The sequence below is a fragment of the Balaenoptera ricei genome, chromosome 8 (genome assembly GCF_028023285.1).
Source record: "Balaenoptera ricei isolate mBalRic1 chromosome 8, mBalRic1.hap2, whole genome shotgun sequence".
In the NCBI taxonomy this organism is placed as follows: domain Eukaryota; kingdom Metazoa; phylum Chordata; class Mammalia; order Artiodactyla; family Balaenopteridae; genus Balaenoptera; species Balaenoptera ricei.
In genome coordinates, this window is record NC_082646.1 from 106,625,272 (window position 1) to 106,642,119 (window position 16,848).

The 16,848-nt window shown below is 56.4% G+C and overlaps 1 protein-coding gene across 7 annotated transcripts; it reads right to left on the minus strand.

The window, feature by feature from the left end:
* Positions 1-409: 409 nt before the first annotated feature.
* On the minus strand, positions 410-16,553 carry RASGRP2 (RAS guanyl releasing protein 2). Of its 7 annotated transcripts, none has more exons than XM_059931914.1 (17): positions 16,527-16,553; positions 13,290-13,430; positions 12,541-12,643; positions 11,932-11,994; positions 11,474-11,605; positions 10,556-10,706; positions 10,184-10,357; positions 9,908-10,024; positions 7,903-8,184; positions 6,793-6,870; positions 6,464-6,586; positions 6,016-6,131; positions 2,793-2,934; positions 2,486-2,522; positions 1,729-1,905; positions 786-850; positions 410-622 (listed from the first exon to the last, which is right to left on the minus strand). In XM_059931914.1, exons 2-16 carry the CDS (start codon positions 13,360-13,362, stop codon positions 792-794), a joined length of 1,827 nt encoding a protein of 608 aa, XP_059787897.1. In that variant the 5' UTR covers positions 13,363-13,430; positions 16,527-16,553; the 3' UTR covers positions 410-622; positions 786-791. The 7 variants fall into 7 exon arrangements, with proteins under 7 accessions (XP_059787897.1, XP_059787901.1, XP_059787898.1 ...); XM_059931918.1 differs by lacking the exon at positions 16,527-16,553 and adding an exon at positions 16,026-16,150; XM_059931915.1 differs by lacking the exon at positions 16,527-16,553 and adding an exon at positions 15,493-15,555.
* Positions 16,554-16,848: the final 295 nt, after the last annotated feature.

Consider the following 16,848-nt stretch of genomic DNA (forward strand, 5'->3'; position numbering starts at 1 on the left):
CTGCCCCCTCCCTCCCATGATTCTCTGTAGTGAGCTCCCCGTTGCTGGAAGTATACAAGCAGAGGCTGAAAGACCACCTGTCAAGCAAGGGAAATTCAGCTGCGGGCTGAAGGCTATGGCTATACATGACCACCAGGCTCTGCAATTCTACTTTCAAGTTTTAGGCCCCCAAGGTTCTGGACTCCTAGAGATTCTAGACCTCCCCCCGAAACTCTCTGTTCCACGGTTTCCTGGTTCTAAGGCTCTATCCCCTACAATTCTACTCCCCCCCAAGATTCCAGACACATGAGATTCCAGCTCTCCCAAGATTCTCTGACTACAAAGTTTTAGGCTCCACAATTCTAGTCCCTGTGATTACGGACCCCTGCCCTCTGCCCCCCGCAAGGATTCTAGGCGTTGATAGTCCAGGTTAATTACTTGGGCCTTTATTCCATCTGGAAAATACAAATATTCACAAGAATCTGTACAACCTTAGGGACACCAGCCCTGGCCCTGCCCTCAGCCGCATGCCACCCTCACACCCCGCCCCCCAGCCCCAGCCTGCTGCCGCAGCACCCCGGGCTCCCTGCTCTGGTCCAAGTCTTTTCTCCAAAGCAGGCATGAGTGCTTGATCCAGTCACAGCTGGGAAGAAAAAGACAGAGGTTGTGAGGAAGACCCTCCCCCCTCCCCAAAAAGCAGGATTCCACCTGGCCTGGGCCATTTGGACAGAGCACCCGTCCCACTCATCCCCGCACTGCCCCAGCCCTGAGTGGGGAGGCTCTGCACAGGCTGCAGGAGGGCTCACCATCGATTACAAGTGGATGTCAAACACGCCGTCCTCCACCATCTGAACGTCCTCCTCTCGGATCTCTGCAGGGAGGGGGGTGTCACAGGACCAACTCCTGGGTCCCTGTGCCCTCAGCAGCCCTTCTCCCCATCCCCGGAGGCACCCTGCCCCATCCCAGAAGCAGAACCATCCACCAAAAATCAATTCACTGAATGACCAAAAGGCCCAATTTTTGAGGCTCTTTTTCTAAGTTTTCATTTTGCCACAGCTTTTTTGCAGCCACAGATGTATCGGTGCGGTTTGCTTAAATGTCAGTTTTGTGTGTGTTTTACATTTTAGACCCCGGCACTTCTGGAAGGCGCAATGCAAATGGTTTCATCTTTTCTGTATTTGAGACCTTATGCCCTGTGCCTGCCTCTATTTTTGAGGACTTATGCCAGTCTGAACAGTTGTGGTCAACTGCCTTAGACCCCAGTTTAACATGGTTGTTCAGAGTGTTCTCAGCAAAATAATCATTTGAGGAACTGTCATTCAGAAAACTGACCTAGAACCACCAATGGCTCCAAGAGAGCTGCTGGGAGATATGGGGGACAAGGGACTTTTCTCAGAATAGCCTCCAAAGCAGCCAAAAAGGAAAACACAGGCAAATGGCTCACCAAACTCCCTCTCCAATCCATTGTCAATCCCCCTAACAAAATAAGAGTGCAAATTGAATCTTGAAGTCTCTTTCACTTTTACTCTTTTTTATTTATTAGTCTCTCTCCTCCTCAGCTTCAGAGGGTTGAGGGCTCCCTGGTCACCTTCTGACACCCTTACCTGTCCAGCCCTTCTCCATCACCCTACCAAAATAAGACAATTACAAACTCTGCAATAGCTTCCATCCTGGAGAAGGTAATACTATGCCACCATGGCCTTGCCTCTCTCCCTCCACAGGCCAGTACAGAAAGAGACCCCTTCTTACCTGGAGGCCGGGAGCCTCGCCTGCCAGGGCGGGGCAGGGAGAAGCTGAAGGCGCGATGGTGGGTATGTGTGGGTGAGGGTGAGGGTGCAGACCCCTCCAGACTCACACTCTGGGCCCGGCGCCGGCACTCAACTGACAGGCGATCCTTGCACTGCTTGTGGCAGTTAACACCACAGGCTGGGGAGGCAGATGGGGAACCCAGCCAGATCAACTGATCAGAATACCCTTCACCCCATTCCGCAGGCCTGCACCTCTCCCCAGGTCCCTTTGCTCCTGAGCAGCTGCCCCACCAAAACAAGAGCCTCCTTTCCAAGCGCTCTCTTCATCCTACTCGGCAGTCTGTGCCCTCTCCAAAGCTCCCTGTTCCTGGACAGCTGCCTCACCAAAATAAAGGCCATGGTTTTTGTTTGTTTGCTTGTTGTTGTTTGTTTTTTGGGTTTTTTGTTTGCTTGTCTTGGTTTTTGGTTTCTGGGGGGGTTTTTTGGCAGCACTGCGAGGCAGGCGGGATCTTACTTCCCAGACCAGGGGTCGAACCCACACCCCCTGCAGTGGAAGCACAGAGTCTTAACCACTGGATAGCCAGGGAAGTCCCAACAAAAGCCCTGTTAAAGGCTACCCGCTTCACATCAATCAGCATGCCTCTTTGGCTCTAAGGTACTTCACTCCTTGGCAATTACCCCACCAAAATAAGAATATTCACCCAGATAGCAACTCTTCCCAAAAAACTCAGCCCAGCAGCCCTGCAATTCCATCTCACCTCGGCATTTGAGGCCCTGCTTGTAGATGCCCAGGATCTGAAACAGAGGAGGGGGCCGTAGTAGGGGGGAGGGGTTTAGAGGGGATGACTCTACTTCTTCCTTTCTATGGGCAGGGAGTGGGACTGACCCTTTCTGGAGCCTTAGGGCCCCCTCAGGGTTTTGTTCAGAACAGCAAGAGGAGAGGCAGGTGGAATTAAGCTTTGCCTAGGCTGAGAAGGCTCCGGCAGGGGAGGGGCCAGAAGGAAGGGCGGGGCGTGGATGGGGCGGGGCCGGTGCTGGAGGGGTGTGGCTTGGGCGGGGGCTCACCAGGGCCTTGCAATGGCGGCAGGCGACCGGGCGCAAGGAGTTGCTCTCGTGGAAGTTGTGTACGAAGCCCATGCGGCCACCCAGCACAGAGCTGGAGCGCAGAAAGTAGGAGACCATCTCCTCCTTGCTGATGCAGCCATCCCTGTCCGGGAAGGGGGAGGGCCTCAGCTCTGGGGGCCTCCCTGGGACCACCCACTACCAGCTTAACCCATCCCACTGGGAAAAACCCCTACCAAGTTAAAGGTCCTCACCGACTCCTGATTTTGGACCCCTGGTGCAGGAAAGAGAAAGAGCACTAGACTTGGAGTCAGGCAGATGTAGTAGCTGCTACTAACTAGTTGTGTGGTCTTGGGCAAGTCACTGCCCTGGGTTTCCTCCCTGGAAAAATGGGGATCATAATTCCTGCCCTGCTCACTTCACAGAGTTGGTGTGTAAACTAAAATTGCTCTGCACTTTCCCATGGGATTATCAGCTTCTGTTTCCCAAAGTGAGCTCTGTGGAACACCAGTCCAGAGCCCTGAGAATTAAGAGATCTCTGATAAGTTTGGGGACCAGGTAAGATTGGAAAAAGCTGCACCTGTCTCACTCTTGCGCAATCCTGCCAGAAAGGTAATCCGGGGCTTCCCCACGGAGCCCTTTTTTTTCACCCATTCACATATTTTAGGGAAAGAGTGAGCACGTGCTCTGGAGATGGACAGAACTCAGTTCAAATTTGGGCTCTACTTCTTCTCTGTGTGACTTCAGGCTAGTTAATCTCCCCATCCCTCGGTTTCCTCTTCTATAAATGGGGACGATGATAGTTCCTACACCTCAGAGGCCTTTGGGTAAGGATTAAATGAGATAGTGCCCATGGAGCATTGACAACAGTGTCTGTAATGGTTAATAGGTGCTGGGCCACTGGGAGCTATTTCCACCAGGGGTGGCCCTTGTCGGAAACGCCTGCCCATTGTATTTGGGTGATCCAGGTGGTCCTTCAAATCAATGGTACATTGGGACAACTGACGGTTTATGAAAATATGTAAACCTAGGCTCCTATCTCACACTGTTCATGAAAACTTGTTTCCCACTAAATTCAGAACACTAATGTAAAAAATAAAATTTTCAAAGTATCTGAAAAGGTATGAGGGAAGAATTTTGTAATCTTGAGGGGATGAAGGCCTTTCTACGCATAACACAAATCCGAGAAGCCATAAAGGAAAAGACTGACATATTGAGCACACATTTTTAAAAAATTTTATATGGAAAAGGACAACATAAATGACAGACTGGGAGAAAATATTTGCAAACATATTCAACACCAAGGGTTAATATCCATTAACAGAGATTCTAGAAATCAATGAGAAAAAGACTCACAAACCCAGTGGAATAATGGACAAAAAACACGAACAGGCAATTTACAGAAGAAATAGAAGCGGCCAATAAACATATGAAGATATCCTACCCCCACTAGTATTAAAGAAATGCAAATTTAACCAAGACACCATTTGCCAATTAGACTGGCAAAATTGTAAAGCTTATTATAGCATCCACTGTTGGCAAGGAAGTTGGGAAATGGGCACTCGTTCACTGCTGATGGGAGTGCAAGCTGGCACAACCTTGCCTGAGGTCACCTTGGCAGTCTCTCTTCTAATTTAGAATGTGCATATCTTTTGATCCAATTATCCCACTTCTAGGAATTTCTCCTACAAAAATAGTGGCCTGAGTGCATCGGTACAAAGATGTTCACAGTAGCATGGTGGATATTAATAGCGGAAAACTGGGAACAGTCTACATGTCCATCAGCAGGAGAATGGTGAGGCAAATGATGGCCCAGCCACATAGTGTAATACTCTGCAGCTGTTCTAAAGAATGAGGTAGTTCTGCATGAATCGGTCTGGAAAGATGTCCATGATGAGGGTTTAAGTGGAAAACAAAAGTAAAAAAACACAAAGCATGCAGTTCTGTCAAGGCAGTGATTTTAAAACAAAAACAAAAAAAACCCTGAAAACCCTACTGCTACAAATACCCAGATGCTGGTTAAAATATATCAAAAATTGCTTTAAATGCATAGGTGAGTTTGTAAGAAATGGAAACCCCCAAGTTTCAGAAACAAAGAGAGATCTTCAAATTGAGGCAGTGAGCTGCGGCTGCCCCAGGAGCCAGGTGCTGGATTTTGATACCTGCCTGGGGCCTGCAGGAGGTGGGGAGTTAAGGCTGAGATGCCTGCATGAAGCTGACGCCTTGAAGGTCTCCAAGGGCTGCACCCTCCCTAAAAGTGTGGCCTGGAAAAAATCCACCCCACCCAGGGAGGTGACGGGGAACTGTTTTCAACTTAGAGAAAACTCTGTTTTCAACTATTTGCTCCCAACAGTGGGAGGAGAAACAAAGCAACTACAATGAACGCCACTGGCGGAACTAGATTTATACCATCATCCTGTTGTCTATGAAACAGACACAGACAAATTCTCTAACAATTTGCAACATGCATGAAAAAAAGACTGGAAAGATACAGGCATTGCCAGCCAGTAATGTTACTAACATAGTTACTAATGACAACCTCTGAGTGGGAAAGGAGGGAGGGAATTTTCACTTCTTACCTTATACACTTTGCTCACTGTAAATCTATTTTACTACCTGGATTTTTTTTATCCATGGATTTTTATAATATGGAAAAAAACCCAGCTTTTTGAAATACGGGTAACATTAAAAAGTAAATCGACCTGGGATGGACTATAAATTTTGATTGGAATTTTGTCCGCTCAGCAAAACCAGGGTGTGAACATGGTTGCAGGGGGCATGTTTAACCTACTCCAGAGAACCAGCTGTTTGTCCAAATTGTCAGCATGTGAATTGTGATATGTTGATAAGCAAGTGGGTGCTGCTAATTGCAGGCTTTTCTTATCTATTCATTAAGACAGGCTACCGAGGAGTTCAACATGCCCACACTTTTTGCCAGCTGTGAGCTCCACAAATAAAATGGCATTTACGTAGCAACAGTCCCCAGGCCACAGTCTTTGCAAGATTCAGGTGGAGTCCCCCCACCCCCTCTTCGGTCTGAATAAGTGAGGTAACCCTGTGCCTCTGCAGCTGGCAGCCACCCCGAAAACAAGAGCCCCTCCCCACATGGGTGGCTTCCTCCCTCAAGATCATCTGGTTCAACGTCCTCATCTTGCACGGGAGGAAACTAAAACCCAAGGGGAAGTGAGCCTGCCTTCCCTCTCCCCCTGCCCCCAGGCCTCCTCACTGGTTCTGGTCGAGGTCTCCAAAGGCGCTGAGGTAAGGAAAGTTCCCACGGATGATCTGGAACTCCTCCTGTGAGATGTGGCCGTCCCCATCGACATCGAAATTCCGGAACACAGACTGGGGTACATAGAGGGACACATGGGGGAGGGGAGGATAAAAGGAGCATCGGCCCCACCGTGCCCACATTCCCAGTCCAAGTGATGAAGGGGGGGGCATCTCAGCCGTGGGCAGCTGTCTGTCTCCCCCACCACCTCCCTTCTCCGTACCCCCATCCCAACCCCACCCATCAGCTGCGCCCCGTGCCTTCTGGAGACTGAGTGTTGGCCCTAGCACCTGGCACTGGTGGTGGCTCCCAGGGCAGTGCCCTGGCACAACTAGCCTTGATTGACCACTACGCCTGTCCCCCCCGCCCCCCGCAGACTCCGGAGCCAGCTGCCACAGAGTCTCACCTCCACCATCTTCTCAATGTGCTCCACCATGAGTGCCTGATCCAGCTTGGGTTTGGCCGCTGAGGTCCACTCCTCCAGCACCGGGGGCCGGGGCGGCGGCGTGCAGCTGGTGGGGCTGGTTGGCTGTGGGAATGGTCGAGGCTGAGAGAGGGCCAGAGGTGAGGAAGCCCAGGGCCCAGTGGAGGAGAGAGGGCAAGCCCTGGGGACAAGGAAGCCTGCCCAACCAGCAGGATGGGTGAGGTAGCCTCTAATCTTGGAACTCCCAGGAGGGCAGAGGTGGGGGAGGAAGAGGATGGGCCGAGTGGGTAAGCAGCGAGTCCGCCCCTCACCGAGGACTTGGAGCGCGGTTCCCGCTGCAGGGACAGCTGGTAGAGCTCATCCTCTGTCTGATACTGATCCAGAGACACCTGGGACACACAGGTCTGATCACGCCCACCGGCCTCCGCTGCTCTCAGGAGCCCACTGCCCAGAACTCAGACCCACAGGTCCACCTAGAGGTCACAGCCCAGCCCCGAGCCTGGCCCAGAAGCTAGACTCAGGACAAAGGCCAGCTTAGAACACATCCCAGCAACCACACGCCAGCCTAGCACACAGACCAGAACCTGTATCTTGGCCCCAAACCTTGAACACAATGCACTGCCAAGATCTCAGCCAAGAATCCAGGTCACAACCCAGCTGAGAGCTCTGAAATTCCCCCCTCAACACAGAACCCCATCCAGCAACCAGACTCCAGCTCAGATTTCAATCCCCATCTCAGTCCAGAACCTAGAAACAGGTAGGACTTCACACCAAACCTTAAAACCTAAGCCCCAGCCCAACAATTAGAACCTAGTCCAGATCTGGACTAGAACACAACTCCTACGCTAGGGCTCAAAACCAAGTCCAAGACCAAGCCCAGAACCTCAGAGCTCAGGGCCATGTTTAAAAGCTGCCCCTGGGGAATCCCCTGGCGGTCCAGGGGTTAGGACTCCGCGCTTTCACTGCCGAGGGTGCGGGTTCCATCCCTGGTCAGGGAACTAAGATCCCACAAGCCACGAAGCACAGCCAAAAAATGAAAATTAAAATTAAAAAAATAAAATAAAAGCCACCCCTATACCCAGAATCCAGAGTTTGACCCCAAACCTTGAAAACAGCCCAAAAATGAAAATTAAAATTAAAAAAATAAAATAAAAGCCACCCCTATACCCAGAATCCAGAGTTTGACCCCAAACCTTGAACACAGCCCACTGCTAGGAACTCAACTCAGGGCCCAGGCCCAGCCTCAAGTCCACATGCCAGCCTCAGGGGCCCACAGCCCCAACTGGAGCCTAGAACCCTTCTCCAAGTTCACCCCAACCTTGGGGCCCAGGCTGGGTCTCAGTTCTTCGATCAGAACTGAGAACCCAAGGCCAAGCCTGCAGGACCAGGTGCAGCTGTCGACCCCGCTGCTGGCCCCTCACCGTCAGCAGGCTCAGCAGGTCGGGGTTGGCTTGCACTGGGGGCTGAAGGCTGGTCACCATGGCCAGCTCCTCCAGGATGCTGAAGAGCTGCTTCATCTTGGCCCCATTAAGTCGGGTCCGGGTGGGGTCCAGCCAGTCAGGCAGTGCCAGCTGCAGGGCCACCAGGTCCTTGAGGTGCACACCCAAGATGGGGAAGCGGAAACCCACGCAGGCTGCCAGCCGGCGCCGGTAGTTGCCATAGTTGCCAGTGGCCGTCACTAGTTCTGTCAGACCTTCCCAGAGCTGGGGGACAAAGGGCAGAGGGTCACACACACACACACACACACATCACATACACATCACATGTCACAGGCTCAACTCTCCTTCCCCTGCCCAGCCCTGGAAACGTGGGAGAGGATGTGGAGTCAGGGTCAGGGATGGGTGAAAGGTCAAAAGCCTCCCTCACTATCCCCCAACACTGGCTCCCTTAGCCCCTGGGAATCAGAATTCATAGGTCATGAGTTCAAAGGGACACCCACTACCAAATACCACACCTCTACACCAGGCCTAGGCACAGATTATCATCAACATTTAACAGAAGAAGGGACTTCCCTGGTGGTCCAGTGGTAAAGAATCCGCCTTCCAACGCAGGGGACACGGGTTGGATCCTTGGTCAGGGAGCTAAGATCCCACACGCTGCGGGGCATCTAAGCCCCCATGCCACAACTACTGAGCTCGTGTACCTCAACAAGAGAGCCTGCGTGCCGCAAACTACAGAGCCCAGCACTCTGGAACCTGTGCGCCACAACTAGAGAGAAGCCCGCACGCCGCAATGAAGAGCCCGCGCCACAACAAAAGATCCCGCAAGCTTCAACGAAGACCCCACGTGCCGCAGCTAAGACCCGACACAGCCAAAAAAATAAAGAAAATAAATAAATAAATATTTTTTTAAAAAACCATTTCACAGGAGAGGAAACTGAGGATCAGGGAGGCAGAGCAGCACAGGACGACGATTTCGAAGAATATTCTTAGTGGTATCATTCGTAACAGCCCAAACTGGAAAAACCCCAAATGTTCAACAGTAGAGGAGATACACAAATCGGGGTGGACTAAAATATTATACGGCAACGGAAGTGAATGAACAATTGCTCCACACAACAGAATGTAAGAATGAAAGAAGCAAGAAGTAAAATCACATATACAACACAATTCCATTCATAGGAGGTTCAAAAACAGGCAACAAGAAACCCACATGGTTTTGGGATGCATACATAGGTGGTAAAGCCATCCAGAAAAACAAGGTCAGGAATTCCCTGGTGGTCCAGTGGTTAGGATTCTGAGCTTCCACTGCAGGGAGCACAGGTTTGGGGAACTAAGATCCCACATGCCATGCAGTACGGCCAAAATAAATGAATAAATAAATAAAAATTTTTAAAAAGAAAGAAAGAAAAGCAAGGTCATCATCCTTAGGAATGTCACGACATTGTTTGCCTCTGATGAGGAGGGAGTTATGCTCTAAGGTGCTGGGAGCTTCGGGGGCTGGCAGTGTTCTACTTCTTGACCTGAGTGGTAGTTACACAGGCGTTTTCTAATTTTTTTAACTGTACATATGTTTTATAGACTTTTCTATATGTATGTCACCAGTTATGTTTTTTAAAATAAAATAGGGACTTCCCCTGGTGGTCCCGTGGTTAAGACTCGGTGCTTCCACTGCAGGGGGCACGGGTTTGATCCCTGGTCAGGAAACTAAGATCCCACATGTGTGCGGCACGGCCGAAAAAATAAAATAAAATAAAATAAGCAGGGGAAGAGTAAAGCACGAGCTTTGAAGTTCGGCAGACCTGTGAGACTCCACTCTGCTGCTTTCACTGTGCAACTGGGAAAGGATTTAACCCCCAGACTCAGTTTCCTCATTTATCAAATGAAGAGGGAGTGCCCAGCCCCCAGGGCTGCTGGGAGTTCTCAGCGAGGCCAGCCCTGGGAAGGCTGACCAGGCCGTTCCCCTGACCCCCCGAGTCTCAAGCACCTTGATGGTCTCCGGGCTCACGTGGCTGTGGGTCTCCTTGAGGCGGGAGATGGAGCTGTGGCTCAGGCCCCCGACCACCGCCATCAGCGTGTTGAAATTCTGCAGCTCCAGGAGTTTCTGGGGAATAAATGGAGAGAGATGAGGCAGTGAGTCACTGAGTGGGCCCAGAACTTGGCCCAGCTTTTCTGGAGAAGACCTGGCAGTGGGTTAGGGGAAAGGAGGGACTCAGCCCTACTGGCAATTGGGGAGGTTGGGGGGAAGGGGAGGGGCAGGCACCTCTGCAACGTGGACGAAGTGTGTGATGACCAGGGCCCGCTGCGGGGCTGTGGGCTTGCTGAGAATCATGAGCTGCACCCACTGCGAGACACTGTTGAAGAGGGAGATGAATCGCTCCAGGACAGGGTTGTCCACGGTGCAGCCGTGAGTCACGAAACTGTGATAGTCCTGGAACTGCAGGCAGGGTGGCCTCAGCACCCTGTGGCCCCTCCCCTCACCAACAGCCGCTCCTCACCTTCCAGTGGCCCTTTGGTGGTTACACTGAAACCCCAGACCCACCCTGTGACCCCACCTACCCCAGAGACCCTGCCCCTCCTGGCACCCCCTCTCCAGCCCACACCCGCTCCCTGACCGAAGGCCATTGGGCCGCACCAGGATCTTGCAAAAGGAGCAATATTCCAAGTAGGTGAGATGTGCTGCCAGCTCCATGGGGTCCAGGTGGTCAAACAACAGGGACATCTTGCGCTTTTTCTGTTCCACAGGGTTCCTCTGGGTCACCTGCCGATTCCACTTGTAGGTGGGGCTGGGGGAGTAGGGCGGGGCAGTGAGTCCTTTGCTGGAGATGCCCCACCCCTCATGGCCCCACACTCATGCCACTCACGCTGACTGCGAGACACTGTGCAGAGCACGAATGTCCCCAGTCCCAGCACCTCCTGCAATCTCCCCCTCGTCACGCACTCAACACAGATTTATGGAAGACCTACTCTGTGCCAGGCACTGTGCTAGGCGCTGGGGGTACAGAGATGAGCAAGACACGGTTCCTGCCCCCGAGGAGCTCACAGTCTACTGAGGGAGACAGACACAGAAACAAACAATCACGAAATAGCGTGGCACAAGTGCAGAGGTCTCTGGGAAGGGGTCTGCACAAAGTGTCATGGAGGAACAGAGGCAGGAACGACAAATTCTGCCCTGAAAGAGTCCACAGACACTCCACACTTGTGCTGAGCTTTGATAACACGGAGGAGGAGGCAAGGGGACATGAGCAAAGAGCCACGGTGGGAAAGGATGCAGGGGCTGCAGAATGGTGAGTGGACCCGTGCAGCTGCGGTATGAGGTGCCTGGTATAGGGCGGTGGGCTGTGGAAGATGAGGCAGGAATGCCAAGCTGGCCTGAGACTATGAAAGGCCTTAATCCCCAGCCGAGGCATTGTGAAGACGATAGGGAGCCATAGAAGGTTTTTAAGCAAGAGTGACATGACCCTCACCCATTCAATTCAACAAACATGTATTAAGTGCAGATGGTGTAGGATGCTGAGTGCCCTTCCCAGCCCTCCGAGCTCCCCCCACGCACACGCTCTCGATGTCGATGAGGCTGCTGTGCCGGCGGTTCCCTTCTTGGTCTAGCAGAGCCTTCAGCTCCTTGATCTGCTCAGCGAGCTCAGGATTCAAATCAAACTCCGCTGGGAATGCTGAAATCCAGTACCTGGTGGAGGTTCAGAGTCACCCAAGGCAGCCCTTCCCCCACATTCCCTAGGATCGTAGTTTCCCAGAGACGGGGAAAGAGCCTCAAACTGTGGTTCCCCTCGCCCAGCTCTTTCCTTCCCCACCGGCACTGGGCAGATCAGAAAACAGGGACCGGTCCAGGACCAGGAAGGGGCAAGCCTTCAGCAGCACCACCACCATGGACAGAGCCGGGTTCAAACCCACATGACCAGCTTCCAGAACGAGCTATTTCCACTCCTTCAGGCCAGTCTGAAGCCTGAGATAAGGGAGCAGAGGAGGGGACTGAGCCCCAAGAGGAAGACTCACCTGACCAGATGGCATGTTTTCACCTGAAGCGAATTGGAGCTGTCCTTCCGGGATTGTTGGTAGGTGAAGCAGAGTTAAGGAAAACAAGGATGGAGACTTACTCTAGAAAAGGAGGCAGGGGATGGGACCCGAGTTCTTGGGGGAGGCTGAGGGCAGGGACTGGTTCTAGGAGAAGTTCTAGGGGTGGGGTCTGGGGTGGGCAGGGCCCAAGCTCTGGAAAGGGGCTGAAGGCAGAGGTGAGGTGTGAGCTTTGGGAGGGTGCCTGGGTGGACATGGGGGCCAGATTCTGGGAGAGGCTGAGAGCAGGACCTGGGTTCTGGGAGAGAAGCAAGAGGCAGGACCTGCGCTGGGAGTAGAAGCAGATCCTAGGCTGTGGGGAGGAGAGAGCAAGGCCTAGGCTGGGGAGAGACCCGGGGACGGGGCCTTAGTTCAGAGGGGAGGAAAGGGGTGGAGCTTAGGCCCTAGCTGGAGCCTGGGCCAATCCTGAATTCTGTGATGTGGGAGCGGCCCACGCTCTAGGAGCGAAGCCCATCCTCTGCCCCCGCTGGGCAGCGGGGCTCCCTTATGGACCCGGACCGCAGGGCCCTTGGCGAGGCTGGCGAAGGATATATGTGCAGCAGTTTTGCCGCCAGCTGAGAGGAAGGGATGTACCAGGGGTGCATCATGAGGAACATGCGCACCAGCTGCGGGTCCCGCACCTTCCCGGAGTCATCTAACTCCGAGGGGTCAAGGAGAAGCGGGTTGACCCTACATCCCGCAGCCGCGGTCCCTAAACCTTACCCCGCAGCCTGCCGGGTTTCTGGCTCCCGGCCGCCTCCGGCTTTCCCAGGGCTCCGAAACCAGGAGGCAGATTATAAAGTAAAGGTAGGGTGGAAGAGGGATAAGGCAGGATCCGAGGAACTAGAGGAGAGGAGCGTCTGAGTCGGGCCTGTAGTCTGGAGGGGAACCAGCTGGGGCGGAAGGAGACGGGTTCCGCGGGGTCAAGAATCCAGAGGTCATTTCCTGAGTGCCTGGGGAAGGGGCACCCCTTCACCAGATAAGCCACCCCCCATCAGCCGGAAACAGCTTCCAGGCCGCAATAGCGAGTTCCTCCGGATCCCCCGGGGAGGCAGATAATGGTCCTCATGGGTCAGAGCCTGGGGACACCGCCGTCCCTCCCTTCAACGCTGGTATACTAGGGAAGGGAAACCTTTTCTCTTTCTGCAGCGTGTGGCTCTCTCTACCCCGGGATGCAGAGGAGACTTTCGCCAAAGAGGCTGCAGGATGCGAGTTGGGCAGAGGTCTGCCCTGGGAGGCAGGGGTCCGGGTTCAGGTTCCCGGCTGGGCTCAGGCTGGGCGTGTCCTCCCGTGCCACTCACCGAAGGCTTCAATGCAACCACGGAGCAGCTCCTCCACCGTGCAGCCCTTGTCCAGGTCCAGGGTGCCCGCCATGGCCTCCGGCGCGGGTAGGCTGGGCCAAGCTGCGCTCCGAGAGCCTCCACGGGGCTCGGACCGGACCCCTGTCCCGGGAGAGGCAGAGCGGGAGTCTGCGAAGGCGCGGGCCGGGGGAGCGGCCCCGCGGACAGAAATGGGGCGGGGCAGGCACGCCCCCTGCTGGGCAGGGGCGGAGTCGTCCGCCGCGGCCACTCCTGGGGTTAACTGGCCCGGGATGTTGCAACCCACCAGTTGGGAAACGAACTGGCCAAGAAGCTTCCGGCCCACCCTTGGAGTCGTGGGAGGGCTGAGGGACTCCCCGGGGATGGGGACGAGCCAGAACTCCGGGGGCTGGTTAGTATCCCAGCCCCCCTCCCCGCAGGCCCTCTTCTCCTCACGTCCTCTCCCCAGAGGCACCTGCAGCACCCCGCAGCTCAGTTCTGCGCCCCTCCCGCTTCCCTCCCTTCACAGCCTCCCTTCCCCCGCAGGGTTATTTTGGGAACCCAGAGCCTGAGGGGACCTCGGAGGAATTTCTCCCTGGGATGAGAGGGGGGAGGAACCCAGGCGTCCTGCCCGCGTCGCCCCCTCCCGGGCTCCCCGGAAGGGGAGGCGGGGCTGTGGCAGCCCCCAGGGGCCTGCCCTTGGGGAGGCGGGCTGGAGCGGAGAGGAACATTCCTGGGGGGGGGGGGGCGGAGAGGGCGGAGCGGGGAGCCCACTGCGGCCCGGAGGCGTCAGCGGGAAGCCTGAGCCTGGGAACCGCGCGTTCCCAAGCCACCTCCTCCGTGAAGGCCCCAAGGGTCCCGGCTCAGCCCTTCCGCAGGCTATCTTCATCCCCAGACCCTGACGCAGGTCCCCATACTGCACAGTCGAACTGAGTGCACACACAGGCCGTCCACACTCGAGCACAGAGTAGGGTGCCCAGGAGGGGGCGCTAGCACCGTGGGGGGTGGAGAGTGCCTGTACGACTCCACCAGCAACTCCAGTCACTGGCGGGAATATACGCACCCATGCAGAGACAGACACTCATTCCACGCCCGAGGCCAGGGACCCACATCGGGGTGCAAGAATGCCTGAGGCTCCCAAAAAGCCGAGCCTCAGGCAATTACCTCCCATACTCTCTCTCACACACACAATGGCACCCACACCCCTCGCACACCTGAACGAAGGAAACCTCGGACACACATACCCAGCTCTCTACCCCAGAATGCAAACCCGTTGAAGGGGCCGGCTTCCGGCCCTGCTGCTCACTAGAGCCAGGCCAGCCTGGAGTTCCGCGGCCACAGCAGCGCTGACATCCGCACACGTGTGCACACACGCAAGGCAGTGCACCTACACGCATGTACACTCTCCCACACATGCACACACCCGGTGGGTACGCACACACGCCCATTCCGCCCCCGCCCCCTTCATCTGCGATCCAGGGCCAGCCCTGCGGCCCCAGCGACCTGACATCCCGCACCCATGGACGCTGGCAAAGCCTTGCCCCACAGAAGGTACCCCGCCCCTACACATACTCCCCCGGGCTGCGGGCGGGGAGCGGGGGACTCCTCTATGGAGTTCTCTGGTAGACTTTTCCTAAGAGGCACCCAGAGTCATCGCCGCCCGGCTCTCCCGCTTCCTCGCTGTGTGACCTTGAGAGTCACTTGGCCTCTCGGAGCCTCAATTTTCTCATCTGTCAAATGGGGGATTCGCCGGGGAAGGTCCCGCTGAGACATGGCTAGGAGGGGCCGGGTGCGCCCCGGATGCCGCCCCCTCCCGCGCTTGTCCAGGGAGCTTCGGGTCTCTCGGCAGGTCCCTCCTAGCCCTGACCCGGGCCGCAGCCTCCCCACCCACCAACCCACCCGCCGCCCCCAGCCCGTCTGCGCCGCCCTCGAGGGCCCCTAGGGGCCGGGCCTCCTCTGCCCTGCGCGCCCCCCTCTCCCCCCCGCGCTCGCTCACTCACACTTGGGACCCGCGGCAAGAAGCCCGCACCCGGCCCGGCTGGCGCCACCTCCGTGCTCTCCTGCCCGCCGACCTCGCTGCGGCTGCGGCTCCCGCCCGCTCTCCGCGCCGCGGCCCCGCTCCCCGCCGCCCCGCCCCCGCTCCGCGGCCGCCCCCTCCTCTCCCCTCCCCTCGCCTCCCCTCCCGCCCCTGCGCCGGGCTCCGCACCGGCGGCTGCGCCTCCCCCATTGGGGGCTCCCTCTCGCCCCGCACACGGCGGTCCCTGCGGCAGCTTAACCCCTGCCCTGCCGCGCCGACCGGGAGACCAGGGCCGCGGGCGGGGGGGCTGCGCCAGGGGCCGCGCCGAGGGTGGGTGAGGGGAGGTCAGGCCGCGCGGGACATGGAGGGGGGAAACTAAACCACCGGTCCTCTCCCCCCACCACAGACACCCCCCTGCCCCCCGCCCTGCCTGGTGTGGGGCAGAGGAAGCCGGGAGGGGCAGGAAGCAGACTGCGGTGGGGAAGGGGCGCCCCGCCCAGCCCCCGGCCCGGGTTCCTGTTTTCGAGACAAACCGTTCCCACGGGGCTAACCCGGCCTGGGGCCGGGCGTCTTCCTGCGGGCAGCGGGGGGCACAGGTCGGGTAGAGATCGGGGGCGTGGGCGCGGCGGGTCCTTGTGATAGCCTGGGGGAGGGGCTAGGACAAGGTGGGAACACTTGGAGGAGAGGGGCTTGTGGGGAGGGAGGAATGAAAACGCGGCTACCTGGAGAAGGGGCCTCGAGGTCTGGGTATAGAGCGAGCTCCAGTTCACACAGGAGGGACTGGGGCCCCGGAAGCCTGGCTCCCCATGAGGCCAGATGAAAAGGGGCAGCTGCAAGCGACGGGTGGGTTCTCCGCAGCTAGAAAACTGGAGCCTGGGGGCCTGCGCCCCCCCCCCGCCCCCGGCAGAGAGGAACTTGGGAGGGGAAGCCGCAGGCGGTTGGGGTCCCCACAAGCCGGGCCTAGGGGAGCCGGTAACCGTTTCCGGCCGTTCGGGTTCAAACACACTCACTGTGAAACCATCGGGCCCCAAACAAATCTTCTGAGGCTTGCCCCGCCCTGCTACCCGGCTGCGGAGGCAGGACCTCCCCCACACCTCAATCTCGGTAAAACGAGACCTACAAACAGGCCCCTTCTGGTCCTTAAGTTTCCCCAAGTGAGGAGGGGCAACACCGGCCTAGCCTAGACGGTCTGTGCGTGTCCCCCGCCCTAACACTCTCCTTACTTTGGACCTAGCGCAGCCACCTGCTGAGAGACCCTTAAACGCCGCAGTGGGGCGGGGCTAAGGGCGGACTCAAGAAGGCGCCAACCACCCAGAGGCCCCTCCCCCTTTTGAGTCCCGCCCCCCGACCGCGTGGATCTTCAGTAGTCCTGGAGGCCTCTGCCTAAGGCCCAGCTCCCGGCCCGGGTGGGCCCCACCCGGGCGGATGCCACGCCCCCGGCAAGCCTAGCAGGCCGCTGACCTAGTATGGACACAGCACTGGGAAGAGAGGCGTGGAGGGTGACGCTTGGAAAGGGGCAGGAGAGTCCGGACCCCGCCCCCACAG

Coding starts and splice junctions, on each gene's coding strand:
- RASGRP2 (XM_059931914.1), bottom strand. CDS start 13,362: ATGGCGGGCACCCTGGACCTGGACAAGGGCTGCACGGTGGAGGAGCTG. Junction 6,871..7,902: donor ACCTGCTGAGCCTGCTGACG/GTGAGGGGCCAG, acceptor TGTGTGTCCCAG/GTGTCTCTGGATCAGTATCA. Junction 6,587..6,792: donor AACCGCGCTCCAAGTCCTCG/GTGAGGGGCGGA, acceptor CCATTCCCACAG/CCAACCAGCCCCACCAGCTG.